The sequence below is a fragment of the Sinohyriopsis cumingii genome, chromosome 15 (genome assembly GCF_028554795.1).
Source record: "Sinohyriopsis cumingii isolate HCF-2022 chromosome 15, ASM2855479v2, whole genome shotgun sequence".
NCBI lineage: Eukaryota > Metazoa > Mollusca > Bivalvia > Unionida > Unionidae > Sinohyriopsis > Sinohyriopsis cumingii.
Window position 1 is genome coordinate 16597684 of NC_142975.1, and position 16638 is coordinate 16614321.

General features: G+C 35.3%; 1 protein-coding gene across 2 annotated transcripts in view; it reads right to left on the reverse strand.

Moving 5' to 3' along the window:
- Nucleotides 1-2853: 2853 nt before the first annotated feature.
- The window catches only part of LOC149781323 (uncharacterized), a 59610-nt gene continuing 45825 nt past the window's right edge, over nucleotides 2854-16638 (reverse strand). For both annotated transcript variants that reach the window (XM_089935421.1, XM_089935422.1), the window contains 3 exons: nucleotides 11222-11288; nucleotides 8118-8240; nucleotides 2854-4284 (listed from right to left, as the gene is read on the reverse strand). In XM_089935421.1, the coding sequence (XP_089791547.1) occupies nucleotides 4183-4284; nucleotides 8118-8240; nucleotides 11222-11288 (292 nt within the window). In that variant the 3' untranslated portion in view covers nucleotides 2854-4182. The remainder of the gene's footprint in view (nucleotides 4285-8117; nucleotides 8241-11221; nucleotides 11289-16638) is intronic.

A 16638-nucleotide genomic window follows, 5' to 3' on the forward strand; every position in this document is an offset into this window, starting at 1 on the left:
GTTGTCTAATGTTGCAAACTGCCTAGAGTTTCTAAAGATTAGGCACTATACAAAGTCCTCATTATTATTATTACTAAATTGTCAATCCAAGATAAATAGTACTACATTATTACATTTGATCTATGCCATTATTTCTGTTTTGGATATATTCCCCCATCTTCGCTAGCCAAGGTTTTGATATGTTAACCTACCTACACCTTGGCGGATCTATCCGATATTTCATTGCTTTGTACTAGCGACCTCTATTGGATTTCACGAATTGCCTCCCTTAGTATGTAATCCCAACTGACCAACAGCATGCAACAGTGTTGCACTGAACATCAGCCAAAATGGTGTCGGCAACTGACTTCAAAAGGATACTTTGCAAGTTTAACATCGAAAGTTTGGCTACGTACTAGAGTGAAGCAATTACAGAGTATTTGAGTGAATGGGTGTACTTATGGAAACAAGGACTGGCAATGGAAAATTGCTTATTTATAAATCCATTACAGTTGTGTGCTCCCCTTAACTCGATCATGAAGGAACAGGATTTTAGTTTGAACAACCTGGTTAAGATTTTGCTTCAGGTGTATGAATTTCATTGGATATAGTCCAGAAGTATCAGATCAATCCTCCAAGGTGTAGATACAGTAGGTTAACATATCGAAACCTTGACTATCAATGATGACATTCCTCAATCACATTAGTGTTAGAAATATAATCCCTATTAACTCCCAAACACAGCCATCCCTAAAGGTGAAAATTTGTCTTTCCTGTCTGTAATAACAACTTTTACCTATTGTCACCACCAGGTGGCACTAGCTTTTAATGTTCCCTATGAATGGACAATATATCTTTCACATCACCTTCTGAAATAAATTGGATAATCTTCATCTGTGCCTCCTTGAATGTATTATCCTGATGTTGATCTCGATCCTGATCATGATACGAAGTGAACTAGAAGTCTGATGAAGTTTCATACTCAGATCCCACAATGGAGAGGATCGAGTATAGCTTTAAGTCTACAACAGAGGAAATATATCAAGGGTTGCCAAACACCGAATGACCACCACCTCCATCTCCTATGTTGGACCATAGGTTCAAGGCCTCAGTTGATCTTGATGATGAGGGAAGATAAAGGAATTAATGATTATCTGTCAGTTCTAAAACCTTTTTGTCCAAAAGCTGACTACAGTGTCCATTGCTCATTGGTATCTGATTAATCTGACTTTGCCTGTTTATTATAAGGTATACAAAAGCAATTTTCACATCACTTCACAGTAGCCATGTTTTCATTGTTGGATTTGGCATCTCTGGCTATCTTCAGGTCTATAAAGTCTGGCAATGAGCATACCTTGGAGTCAATAGCTTTGATAAACAAAGGTGATTACCATGATGCTACGCCATTCGATGGCAAATGCTTTGACTGCTTCCGCCAGCTTTGACCTTGTACGAGAGAATGCATGCTTACACTACATTGTGCAAGCCACGCCATGTCCTGACAAGATAGAATTCTGGGAAGGATATGATAGGATGAAATAGAGGGCAGGATACTAGATAAAATAAAATAAAGGGAAGGATATTAGAACAGCATAATTGGAAGGATATGATAGGATAGAATGTAAGAAAGGATGAAAAATAGGACAGAATAAAGTAAAGGACATTAGATAGGAAATACAAAGAAGGATATAACATAATACAGGTCAGTAGGTAAGATTGGAAAGAATACAGACAATGATACTCGATAGGATAGATTATATAGAAGAATATTAGAATACAGTATAGGATTGAATGTAGGACAGGATATAAGATAGGATAGAATACAGACAGAATATAAGATAGGATACAAGGTAGGGCAGGATACAAGATAGGAAAGGATGTATGATAGAACCAAATATAGGGAAGGATCTAAGGATATTATACAGTGAAGGATACAAGATAGGAGAGAGTATAGGGAAGGATACAAGATAGAATATGGTAAAAGATATAGGATAGAATGTAATATAGGGAAGGATATGGTAGGACAGAATACAGCGAGGGATATAATATAGGATAGAATACAGTGAAGGATACAAGATATGATACAATGTGAGGCAGGATATTAGATCGGACTGAATATAGGGCATGATACAAGATAGGATACAATGTAAGATAGGATACAAGATAGGATATAATGCAGGGAAGGATATAAGATACACTGTAGGGGAAGATATAAGATGGGATAGAATACAGTGAAGGATTTAAGATCAGATACAATGTAGGACAGGATATAAGATGGGATTTATTGTAGGAAAGGATATAAGATAGGACAGAATACCAGAAAGGATACAAGACAGGATACAATGTAGGGCAGGATATGAATAGAACACAATAAAGGGCAGGATATAAGTTAGGATAGAATACTGGGAAGGATATAAGATAGGATACAATGTAGGACAGCATACAAGACAGCACAGAATACAGGGCATAAGATAGGATACAGAATAGGATATTATATAAGATAGATCTGGTAATAGGATAGAATACTGCAGTGTACTGTGTACATAGAAACAGTATTTGGATGGCAGTGGTGGACAGAATTTGATATTAAGTTTGTAGAAAATGGCCATGTGAGTTTATAAAATGGCTCTGTGTCCAGTGTTTATTAGTCAACCAAAATTAATGAATGCTTTGTTTCCTGCAAAATCTGCTCCATAAAACTCAATTATTAGATAAATATTATTCATTCATAGATTGTGTGTGTGTGTGTCTAGTTCCATTAACTCCTAGACACCATTATATCTGGCACAACTGATTGTTACAGATACTGTTGCCAATTTTCTAATTTAATACAGTAACTGCATTTAGGGAAGAAGACAAAAAACAGAAGTATAATTCAACAGCATGAACAGCATATTTTATTACGATTTTCATTTTCATTAACAACATCAGTCTTAAAATAATCCAGATATTCTCTCGGTGGTATACTATTCTTTTGTAATCAGATCATCAGTGTATTTTATAACCAGACAACGGGTATATTTTGTAATCAGACTACAGGTATATTTTATATTCACACTATAAATATATTGTAATGCAAATATTCACATACAACTGTTATGATACTCGACACACCTTTTATTAACTGACATAAAAATATGAAGAAAAGATAACAATCATTCTAACCTTAGAACTGGTGACTTATGGAGGCCTGCTTATGCAAACTCAATGCATATTGCACAGTTCAAAATGAAGTGATAAGACATTATTGCTGCCTAAGTGTATCATACAGCTATAAACTCGATTAGAGAGTCATAAGAATGACACTGCTGCAATTTATATATGAAAAGAAAACTGCTTTTACAATTTTAAAAAATTGCAATAACAGTCCAATAAAAGAAAATCATAAAACCAACAAAATGAGATAGTGATTTACAACCTTCCATAAATCTGCCCCACCTGCCTTGACTTATAACCTGCTATAAATCTGCCACAAATGTATTCTTTTTTAATCACTATCATACTCAAAAAGTTTGCCAATATACTCTGCTTGGTCTATTTGACAACAGGAGTCAACGATCTTCAACCTGTGCAAATTTGATGAATTTTTAAATGCTCAAGTTTTTACTTTTATGAACAATGGGTGACAGGGCCATTATGTCCATGCCTGTCTATATAATGACTCTTACTTGCAGATATATATTCATCTACTAGCAACAAGGGAAAACGCACATCACCCTCTTAATATTTAAGTGATTTTGTATCACTTGGACCATCAGCTCTGTAAAAACACAGATTTTTTAAAACTTTAAATGCTCCAACATTTTATACACACTCATTCTTAAACAAGCAATTCACATATGAACTCAAGGAAGCAAATTCAACTTCATGTACTTTAAAATCACGTGATAAAGTTGCCAAGACAAGCTGACAGAAAGGCTGACAGAAAAGCTGAGAAATGTCAACAGCTTTGCATTTTGGGCACTTTTTTAATTATTGTGCCAGGTTTGCACCACTTTGCTGCTGCTGCTTATGACACTGCTGCTGATGATAATAAATATGAGCCAGTGAATCAAATATTCCATTTTGTTGAGAATGAAAGAAGATATAAATGACATGGTTCGGGAAGCCCAAACAATATCTTCTTGATGGAACAATGCTGGCTTGCAGTGAGTGAGTGAGATCTTCACAGTGGTGGCTAAAATTTATTATCATGCAATTGAGTTAAAACTTCAGACTGAATCCCGGTCCTACGGCAGACACCCCTTTTGCTGCATTTGTCAGATGGAACCCACCAGAAGCCAATGTGTCATCATCATCACCAGCCTACATAGAAAGAAAAGTCATTGGTTAAAACAGTTACTTAAGTATTTCTCTAAGACCCAATTTAAAAGTTGATTCAAAATTCATGATGAACTAAATCTATTAGTTTCTGGTCAATTTAAACTTTATTTTCTAGTATCAATAACTCTAGATACCAGTAACTTTAATGCAAACAGTGGGATATTAAAGTCTAAAATTACTATTTAAATGTGCCGTTTAATTTCCTTCTTAACACTGCATGGCACAATTATTTGTTTTAAATGTATCTGTATACTTGTATGTATGACATATATGTTCTTTTATGTTTACAATGTTTTTACTTTTTAATTATATTTTAATTTAGAGGTAAGGACTTTGTAGTCTGAAATAAAGAATTCTTATCTTATCTTATCTTAAAAGGCATATCAGAAAATTGAGTTTTATGTAAAGAAAGTGATAAAATAAAGCATAATGTAAATTATATAAATTACAAAATCATGTTACTTCAATACAAATTTGCAATCCATTTTCATAAAAATCTTGAATGATATATGAAATAGAGATAAACCTTATTTCAGTTGTATCACAAAAATATCAGTTAGTATAACAATAATAATAAAAGCAGACAAATCAAATGCATCACTTCAAAATACATAAGTCTTCATGTAAAACCATATCAAACAATTTCTGATTCATGTTAAACATTATTTCCCATCCAACTGAACAAATGCTAAACAAGAAAAAAATTTAAAAAGCCACAGAAAAAAATATTGCAATGAGTTCATTTAACACTTGTGCCACAGTGCTTGTGATAAGACCTAGGTGTATAACTCAGCTAAGGACAGCTGAATAAGGCTAACACACTATGCCCCTACCAATGTTATGCAGGGGCATAAAACAAGATCACAGCCTAGCTGTAATATACAGATGAATAAGGCTTACGCACTGTGCCCCTACCAATGTTATACCGGGGCATAAAACAAGATCACAGCCTAGCTGTAATGTACAGATGAATAAGGCTTACATACTATGCCCCTACCAATGTTATGCAGGGGTATAAAACAAGGTCACAGCCTAGCTGTAATGTACAGATGAATAAGGCTTACACACTATGCCCCTACCAATGTTATACAGGGGCATAAAACAAGATCACAGCCTAGCTGTAATGTACAGATGAATAAGGCTTACACACTGTGCCCCTACCAATGTTATGCAAGGGTATAAAACAAGGTCACAGCCTAGCTGTAATGTACAGATGAATAAGGTTTACACATTATGCCCCTACCAATGTTATGCAGGGGCATAAAACAAGATCACAGCCTAGCTGTAATGTACAGATGAATAAGGCTTACACACTGTGCCCCTACCAATGTTATACCGGGGCATAAAACAAGATCACAGCCTAGCTGTAATGTACAGATGAATAAGGCTTACATACTATGCCCCTACCAATGTTATGCAGGGGCATAACACAAGATCACAGTCTAGCTGTAATGTACAGATGAATAAGGTTTACACATTATGCCCCTACCAATGTTATACAGGGGCATAAAACAAGATCACAGCCTAGCTGTAATGTACAGATGAATAAGGCTTACATACTATGCCCCTACCAATGTTATACAGGGGCATAAAACAAGGTCACAGCCTAGCTGTAATGTACAGATGAATAAGGCTTACATACTATGCCCCTACCAATGTTATACAGGGGCATAAAACAAGATCACAGTCTAGCTGTAATGTACAGATGAATAAGGTTTACATACTATGCCCCTACCAATGTTATGCAGGGGTATAAAACAAGGTCACAGCCTAGCTGTAATGTACAGATGAATAAGGCTTACACACTATGCCCCTACCAATGTTATACAGGGGCATAAAACAAGATCACAGCCTAGCTGTAATGTACAGATGAATAAGGCTTACACACTGTGCCCCTACCAATGTTATGCAAGGGTATAAAACAAGGTCACAGCCTAGCTGTAATGTACAGATGAATAAGGTTTACACATTATGCCCCTACCAATGTTATGCAGGGGCATAAAACAAGATCACAGCCTAGCTGTAATGTACAGATGAATAAGGCTTACACACTGTGCCCCTACCAATGTTATACCGGGGCATAAAACAAGATCACAGCCTAGCTGTAATGTACAGATGAATAAGGCTTACATACTATGCCCCTACCAATGTTATGCAGGGGCATAAAACAAGATCACAGTCTAGCTGTAATGTACAGATGAATAAGGTTTACACATTATTCCCCTACCAATGTTATAAAGGGGCATAAAACAAGATCACAGCCTAGCTGTAATGTACAGATGAATAAGGCTTACATACTATGCCCCTACCAATGTTATACAGGGGCATAAAACAAGGTCACAGCCTAGCTGTAATGTACAGATGAATAAGGCTTACATACTATGCCCCTACCAATGTTATACAGGGGCATAAAACAAGATCACAGTCTAGCTGTAATGTACAGATGAATAAGGTTTACACATTATGCCCCTACCAATGTTATACAGGGGCATAAAACAAGATCACAGTCTAGCTGTAATGTACAGATGAATAAGGCTTACATACTATGCCCCTACCAATGTTATACAGGGGCATAAAACAAGGTCACAGCCTAGCTGTAATGTACAGATGAATAAGGCTTACACACTGTGCCCCTACCAATGTTATGCAAGGGTATAAAACAAGGTCACAGCCTAGCTGTAATGTACAGATGAATAAGGTTTACACATTATGCCCCTACCAATGTTATACAGGGGCATAAAACAAGATCACAGTCTAGCTGTAATGTACAGATGAATAAGGCTTACACACTATGCCCCTACCAATGTTATGCAGGGGCATAAAACAAGGTGAGGACCTAGCTGCAATGGACAGATGAATAAGTCTAATATTGTATGCCCTTTATACCCCTTATAATGTTATGGTGGGGCATAAAACAAGGCCAGGGCCTAACTGTGATGTACAGATGAGTAAGGCTAGTACTCTATTCCCCTACCAATGTTATGATGAGGCATCAAACAAGGCCAGGGCCTAACTGTGATGCACAGATGAGTAAGGCTAGTAGTCCATTCCCCTACCAATGTTATGATGGGGCATAAAACAAGGCCAGGGCCTAACTGTGATGTACAGATGAATAAGGCTAGTACTCTATTCCCCTACCAATGTTATGGTGGGGCATAAAACAAGGCCAGGGCCTAACTGTGATGTACAGATGAGTAAGGCTAGTACTCTATTCCCCTACCAATGTTATGGTGGGGCATAAAACAAGAAAGCCAGGCCTACATATCAAGTCCACAATCAAAACATACTTTAAAAACAAGGTCAACAAGTTGACAAAATATATTGCAGAATAAATTACATTAGCCTCAGACAAGTAAAATTAAATGTTATTTAGGAAATATTACCAAATGAAAATAATGTAACCAAAACTTTATATGACTGTGACCTTAAACCCAAGATAAATTGGGCATATATAAGTATGCCACATAATGAATTACATTAATTTCATTATGATTCCACCAAAATATGAAGAAATCCATCAAGGCGTTTAGGAAACGTAAGCAAATAAAATCTTAAACCAGAAACTTCATGCAAACTTTCAATGACTGTGAACTTGACCCCAAAGTAGAAGACAGCAAGCATATTTTAGAATTAATTATTCATACCAAGTATGACAAGCATCAAAGGTTTATGGAATATATGAAAATTAAAAACACTTGAATAAAAACCTTCTCAAACTTGAAAACAATGATGATGATGCCAGAAAAGTGATTATGTCTCACTACAACTAGCATGTGCTTTACAATAATTTCTTCCTACTCATAAACTTATCGTACCAGAAGTTTGGCATAGGCTTTTCCTCCTGACGGTGGCTTGGGTGAGCTGGCATGTCGACGAGGCTGTTCACTCTTTGCAGGCCACGTGGGAAACATGGATGGGTCTACTGGTAATGGTGCTTCCTATTCAACAGAAGATGCACAAACTCAAAATCTGACATTTTGTTTACAAAATGTGAAAGTTACTGGCTGGTGCTTGGTAAATCTGCATAAAAACACATATTATGGATCTAGAGATAACATGCATAATTATTTCAATACCTGTTCTGGCTCTGTACCAAATGAATAGTACATCTATAGGCTGTACTGATTTAGCATGCAATTACATGCATACCATGCTCAAGCAGCAATATGGCTGCATGAGTATGCAATTTACATTTGCATTTGCCTACCTGCTCATATATATATTTGGTAAGCTGTTTATGTTCATTACTTGTTCACATACAACAATCACATAAAAATGCAATGACAGATGATTTTAGTTAATAATAATAATAATAAAAATAAAGAAAGAAAAATAATGTAATCAACCATTACATAGTTAACTCTGTAAAGTTTTCAGTTGTCTCAAGCTACCTCTGTAGATATTAAGTTGCAACTAAAGTGACCTCAATAATGACGGTCAAGTCCCTTTCTAAGACAAGTTCTTTTTGTATTTATTTTCTCTTTTTGTTTTTTAAACTTCACATACAATCAGCACTATAGAACAAGTATTGACATGCAATGCATCCATACAGACACTGAAACTGGCAATTTCACAAGTGATTGAAATTGGCAATGCAATATGATCATAAATGAAATACACAGCACAAATGAAAAAAAAAGCCAAAAAAAACAAACAATGATTTGTAAATAAAAATGAAATGAAAATCCAAATAATAAATATATTTAAATATCCATGTACTTGTATTTTGAGGGGCCACTAAATTTTCAATTATTAAATGTCCTTGTGCAGGATAAGCACAGATCAGATTCTTCACTGTGTCCCATTGCTTATAGATTCTTCACTGTGTCCCATTGCTTATAGATTCTTCACTGTGTCCCATTGCTTATAGATTCTTCACTGTGTCCCATTGCTTATAGATTCTTCACCGTGTCCCATTGCTTATAGATTCTTCACTGTGTCCCATTGCTTATACACCTTGAAACTGTTATTAACACCAGTCTATTATAGCAACAGCCATGAATGTGATGACAACACATGACAAAAATGAAAGCAACAAATCTACCTAATAATATTAAAAATGGAAATGCCACCTTTTGTAAATGTATACCAAATGAATGAAAATGAAAGGAAATAGTCAATAGAAGTGACAAACAAAGAAAAAATATTGAGATTCAAACAGAACTCAGATGAAATGAAAATAAAATGCAGATTTGGTAAAATGTCAGGTTCTGTACAAGTCATACATACTGTGACAGAGCATAAAAGAAATAATTAATAAAAACCATTCTCTTTTATGATATCAAACTTTGTGGTACTATAACAAGTTGATAACAAGAATCCCATGAAGGCACTGATGCTCTACTGAAATGAGTGTTAAAACTAAAGGCACTGATGCTCTACTGAAATGAGTGTTAAAACTATCTCTGATATTCTTGACCATTGAGGGCAATCTAGACACCATCAAAAGATAGCATATTGATATGATGTCCATCCATTCAACAGAATTAGTCATAAGATTTTTAACATGTGCACTGTTACTGCCATATTTGAGGCCTGATTGGTAACATTTTCATTCAGAATCAACTAGAAATCATAACTGATCTTCTGGTGGAAACTCCATTACAATATCACATTCCATTTTGTAGCAAAAACAAGACTTTCAAGGTGACTGTCATGGTACCCATACTAGATGTCAGATTAGCACCATTTCATTTACTACCAACTAAAAACATCATAAGAAAAACAGTATGCTGATATGACTTGACATCTAGAAGGAATAAAGATAAGACTTTCAAGACAATATGGCTGCTTTAATGAACAACAAATCAGCACAAATATTACTTTTGACCAATCAGACAAGCTTCTGGTGAAACCCCCATTCTAAACTTTTCAAGATGGCTTCCATGGTGACCATACTGGACATCAGAACAGCACCATTTTAATTTATGATTTACTAGAAATCAAAAAGTCTTTTAGTTAAAACCCCATATTGACATGACCAAGCATTTTTCTGGTTGGATGGCTATTTATTATGGGTATGACACCATTTTTCAACACATGATATCCAATACATGATGGTCAGTATACTTAGTGGAGGAAAAACCCTGCAAAGAACCAGATCCACAGGAAGCTACTGGCAAGTTTCCTCACATACACTCATTAGTCAAGCCAGAGTCTTGCACCCATGCAGGCAGAAGTTTGATGGCAATGATCAGCAAAAGCAAAAAAAAAAAAAAAAAAAAAAAAAAAAAAGCCTTAGACCACTCAGCCACCCAAGGCCCCCTGCTGACCAGGAAGATATAATGGCTGAGATGCATTTGAGGCTGTATATATGTATATGCTTTTATATGCGCAGACACTGATATCAATGCCAGGGCTAGCATAATAGCTCTCATAGGGATAAGCTAAAAAGTAAGACACTCACAGTAATGACAGGGCTAGCATAACAGACCTTATAGAGATAAGCTAAAAAGTAAGACACTGACATCAATGCCAGGGCTATTGTATTAGATCTCGTAGAGATAAACTAAAAAGTAAGACACTACACTGATGATAGGGCTAGCATAATAGCTCTCATGAGATAAACTAAAAAGTAAGACACTACACTGATAATAGGGCTAGCATAATAGCTCTCACGAGATAAACTAAAAAGTAAGACACTACACTGATGATAAGGCTAGCATAATAGCTCTCATGAGATAAACTAAAAGTAAGACACTGACATCGATGACAGGGCGATCATAACAGATCTCAGAGATGAGCTAAAAAGTATGGCATGTGTATTTTCTAGATGCAAGATAATAAACCAGAATGCTTCTATGTTTGCTATGACTATGTAAAAGTGTCATAGTTACAATGTCATTTCAAAACTTCAATCTGATTACACATACTTAATACTTATTAGATTGGTGCCTTTGAATTTAAATGTACCACACACCTTGAAGTATTCATGTTTCAATGCCTCTTCTGCTGAAATCCTCTTTTCTGGACTGTATGTGAGGAACCTAATCAAGTAAAAAGAATTATAAACCTTGTATTAATTTATACTTTGCTTTTTTATGATAAATTAGGATGGAATAAAATTCTAGTCTGAAAAACAACATTTTCTTGTACTGAAATTAAGTTTCTTTGATATTACTTGTACGGTTTATACAAACATGTTAAAAATACATTAAATGCCTTGCATATTCAGTCTTCCCAAGCTAAAAGGTTGTCTGCTTGCCAAGATGGAAGTCAGACAAGAGTGATCTTCCCTTGGATACACCAACTGGTGGCCATATCCTATCAATCAATGGTTATTATAGTCTGATAATACAAACCCGTTTGTTTGTACCCCCCTACCGATTTAAATAATGGAAACCTTTAATGTGATAAAAAGTGCAAGGAACTTAGTCAATTCATTCACTGATTTATAGTTTCTAACCTGACTCCAAGTAGAGTGGCCCTAACACCATCACCGTATCCGCGTTTCATGCTTAACTGAAGTTTTCAGTGTAATAGACGGACATGCTCGGATCCATTTCCAGTTTCTGGACAAGTCCATTTTCAGCAAAGGGGTGCATCGTGACTGCAGATGTACAAACATTAGTCGTCTGCTTCTGATATTTACAATGTCAAATCAAGCAAAGGAAAATAATGACAACTACAAATTTGCTTTTCATGTGGATTTAACCAGTGGTTTAATTTCTATGTTCATATATGCAGAGGGATATAATTCCAAATTCTCAACTTTACGTAATTTATGCAATTATTCAGCAGTTACCGAACAGGATGAACTACGTCATTATGTTGTCTGATGGAAATAAACTAGCCTATAGTGTACGCAATATGGCACCATGTTAGTATGGAAAGTCTGTTAAGCATGAAATGGTGCAGGAAATGCCATCATTAGTGCCATTCTGGTCACAGTCAGGTTAGAAATTATAAATCAATGATTCAATTGACTTAGTTCTGTGCACTTTTTATCACATTAAACGTTCTCATTTTTTAAATCAGTAGGGGGGTATAAACAAACAGGGATGTTGAGTCAGACTATAGTGGAAATGATGTGCGTCTTTTTCATGAGACTTAACTCAGGAACTGGAAGGCCTATTACATAAGACATTCCCAACCTAAGAAAAAGAAGCCCATGGATATCATAATAGGTAATTAATGGCAGATCAGTGAAAATCCAATAATTAACCTTTAATTTTGATGGGTTCCCCATGAACCAGAATATTTGAAACTGCACCACTATCTTGCTTTCTTTCCATTCTTTATCTCTTGAAACTTTTATCACTTTCTCATTAAAAATAAAGTAGGACGAGTTTGAAATAAGTACTCAGATGTTTTGTTTTCACTACGACTGCCCATTGCGGCCAGGTCAGTGACCTACTAATGCACGGTATTGATGCTTTTGCATTTCTTAAACAACGGACAATTTGATTTGCTCTGTGCTTGGAGGTGTGTTAGTTTTAACCAATACAACTGGATTTAACGTATAGCTCATGTTATGACATTTCTCACAGTATTCGCACTATGAAGAACAAGCAAGAACAAAAGAATGGTTAAGTTTTTTTTCTTTTTACTCCAGTATTTCTGGATATTTTAAGGAGTGTGTTGTCAGATAGATAAAACTTTTCTTTCTGCATTGAATGAGCCCTAAATCATGTCTTTTGCAAGCATTAATATGCCGCACTTCGAATTAAGATTCCAAAATAATAGGGCGCCCAGAGTAAAATGGCCACTATAACTCATCACATGTTTACAGTAGATCAGGGATAATGGGTTGTTACGTTACACATTTTCACCGAGTATGTAATTCAGCATGCATTCAATGGAAACAATTCGTACAACTCTCAAAACGTATGTTAATAATAATGCTGTTGTTTCTAAACTCTAACTGGGCATGCGACTTTATCGGGAAAATGCAATACACATTTCACAGTAAATTGACATAACCATGAATAATCAATCTGAATAAAGGTTCTTCTATTTTGTGCTCTTTTATTATGATATTTACTGTCATTTTATTTAATATAATCAGTTTTTCATTAGTTTATAGTTTTAAAACCCAATATATATAATCTATATATATATATATATATATATATATATATATATATATACCAATTTCACTATTTGAAGATTTGATGGCATTTTGCACACCCCACTCTGCTTTTATCTAAATTCATGGCAATAGTATGTGTCAGTAAGCATTACTGGTTTATCAAAGAATTTTCAGTTAGCATGATATAAAGAAATTGAAAATGTCCTTGTATTAAGAGCATTTACAATTATAATAATTATATGGACTTGGCATTTGTCCCCAACCCAGTCCCTAATTTTGCGTTAAATGGCTAAAATAATTTTAAAGCCCATAAGAAAGTGAAGAAACATATGAATATCGACATAAATTTCAGTCATTCATAAATTAATTGATCGACATAACTCAAAGGACACTTTATACATGTTTGATAAAAATTTATATTTACTAATTCCATACAGTTTAATTAATTTTGAGCTAAATTGTCTTTCAGATGTGTATGCACAACTAGTGTTTCTAGAAGGTGATATTTGGTTTGAAGACTTGAGTCATCCGATTCCAAACTGGCCATTTCAGTCTTTGGAAAGTTGGCTCACACTTGATCCACCTGCGTCATCTGGAAGTTTAGATTATTTTAAGAATCTTACAAGACAATTTCTTTGCCTCATCAATACAATCAAAAACTTTGACGCCTATAGCCTCATTGTCAAGAAAGAATCTACTTGTGGGTCATTATTACTCTAGGAAATTGTCTTTATTTTTGTAAAGGACTACAAATTAATAATGTTTTCTTTTATACATATATATGTATATGTATAAGATTGTAACTGGCAGCATCAGGTGTTGTAACCTTTTGGAAAATACAAGATGGTAAATTATTAAGAAAAATAAGCATAATGTTTTTTTTTATTATTAAATGAAAATATATTAAATTGCAAGAAAAGTTGGGTCCATATTTTTTTATTATCTCCCCTTGAAAGTCTGAGATTTCAATTAATTAATTAGGAAATATAAATGTTTTTTTAAACATGTTTTGGTATTTTATTATTTAGGCCACCTGTAGATCACTTTGATTAACAGAGTCTTTCTATTTTCTGGTGATGGACGCTTGGGACTTTAAATTCTTGATAGAAAGAAAAATGCATAATGTGGCATTTGTAAGACCATCCTGTCTTTTTGTCTGCAATGCTTTACATCATAAAAGTAGTGTTTCCTTAAGAATTGTACGCATAGATGAAACTCTTTAAAGATAACCTACAAAGGTAGACAATTAGTAAAATATTTTGGTTCATGAACATGAGAAAATGCAGTATGTTTTGAAAGATTTTGTTATTTTTCAGATTTTTAACAGTTTGAAAATAAAAATAAAGTTACCAGAGTTGTTCTTTTTTCTCAGATATATAGTATGCATAACTAAGAGATATTTATAGACTTTGGATAAAATGCAAAGCTCTAACAAAGCAACAAACATAGCACAAAAGCTTAATTTTGCATATTTATGATATGTTTGGTAATGAAATATGTCATTTTAATGAAGCATTATCTAAGAAAGTACAAGAGATAATGCTGCAATTTTTTCACATGAGTTTTAGAATATTGCATAGTTTGTAGTACTTTATCTATTTGAAACAACTTCATCAAATAAAAGAATTGTTTAAAATTGAAATGTGCTTTGCATGCTGTTTTGACTGATGGCGATGGGCCTCCCTACCTAAGATGTGACTCATTAAGTGGAGAGGGGACAACCAGGATGATCCGAATCTGATGTTCCTGTATGAGACAAACTCCAAACCAAAGGAATATTTGGACCTCTTATCCAGAATAAAGTACTGGGATTAAATAAGATAGGAATTTTCCATTTAGGCAAGAAATCAAAGACAATACAAGGGTGATACAAAGAATTTAGTGTCTTGTTTCATAAGGGTGCTCACTTTTGACCTGCATGATTTCCTGCTCAAATGTCAATGGACACCAACCTCATGATATCCATGATCAACTCAGATGCCTGATGGTTGTTGTTGTTGTTGTGGGGTTTAACACCATTTTTCAGCACACGATAGGCTATACATGGCGGCCAGTATTAAATGGTGGAGGAAGAACCCGGGAAAACCCCAGAAAGAACCACCGACCCACGAGAAGCTACTGGCAAGCTTTCTCACATACCCACATTGGCTGCAGATGCCTGATGGTGTTGGTTGTGAAAGATCCAACCTTGAAAGGTCATGAGGAAGAACCAGTTGGTCTGTGTTGTGAAGGAACTCAACTACTCTCTTCATGAGTACATGTTCTAGAAATATCCATAGGCAATTGAGTAGGGTCAAAGGTGAAGACTTCCCCTTAATGATGTATCATAATAGAGCAATTTGGCCAAAGTATAACTTTTAGAGACATTTGCCATGATGAAAAGTGGAATCACAACCATACCTTCTCTCACCATATTATGTTCTTGGTCAAGAGGCCAGACTGAAGTTTTCTGCCTTTTGCAGCCTGTTTTTTGTGTGGTCTTGGTTACATGGTCATGAATTAATAAGTAGCTGGAAGAAACAGGGAGTGATCTGAAGATGGCCTTGTGTTGGTCTTAAGCACGGCTGCTGTATCTATTCCTGTAAGCTACAGCAATAAATACAGCAATGGCATCATATAGTGTTCAGGTGCCCTACTGAGCATAAAAGCTATATGTGAGGACTGAGCATAAAAGATATATGTGAGGACTGAGCATAAAAGCTATATGTGAGGACTGAGCATAAAAGCTATATGTGAGGACTGAGCATAAAAGCTATATGTGAGGACTGAGCATAAAAGCTATATGTGAGGACTGAGCATAAAAGCTATATGTGAGGACTGAGCATAAAAGCTATATGTGAGGACTGAGCATAAAAGCTATATGTGAGGACTGAGCATAAAAGCTATATGTGAGGACTGAGCATAAAAGCTATATGTGAGGATAACTTCCAGACATGGAAAAGGTCATGACTATTTTCAGGTTGCTGAAATACAGACACATCAAGATCCAATCAAGCATGTAGCCAAATGTCATAATGTTGTGAACTGGTTGTTGTGTGCTGAAAACGGTTTCCAGTCATTGGCAAAAGGAAGGTTCTGTTGTTTCCAGGCCTATGATGTCTTTGTCAACAGGTGGGACTTCACTACAAAATACCAGAGTGCAGTTGTCAATGTCAGCTTGCCTTTCAACAGAGTGCAAAGTCAGCGACTTGTCCAGACTGTACAAGTTGTTTTCAAAAAGGCTGGTCTTTATTAAATTATCAAAATATGCAAGAATTATGTAAGAAGTCACTGATGGAGCAGGAGGATAGAGTGGACAGAAGACT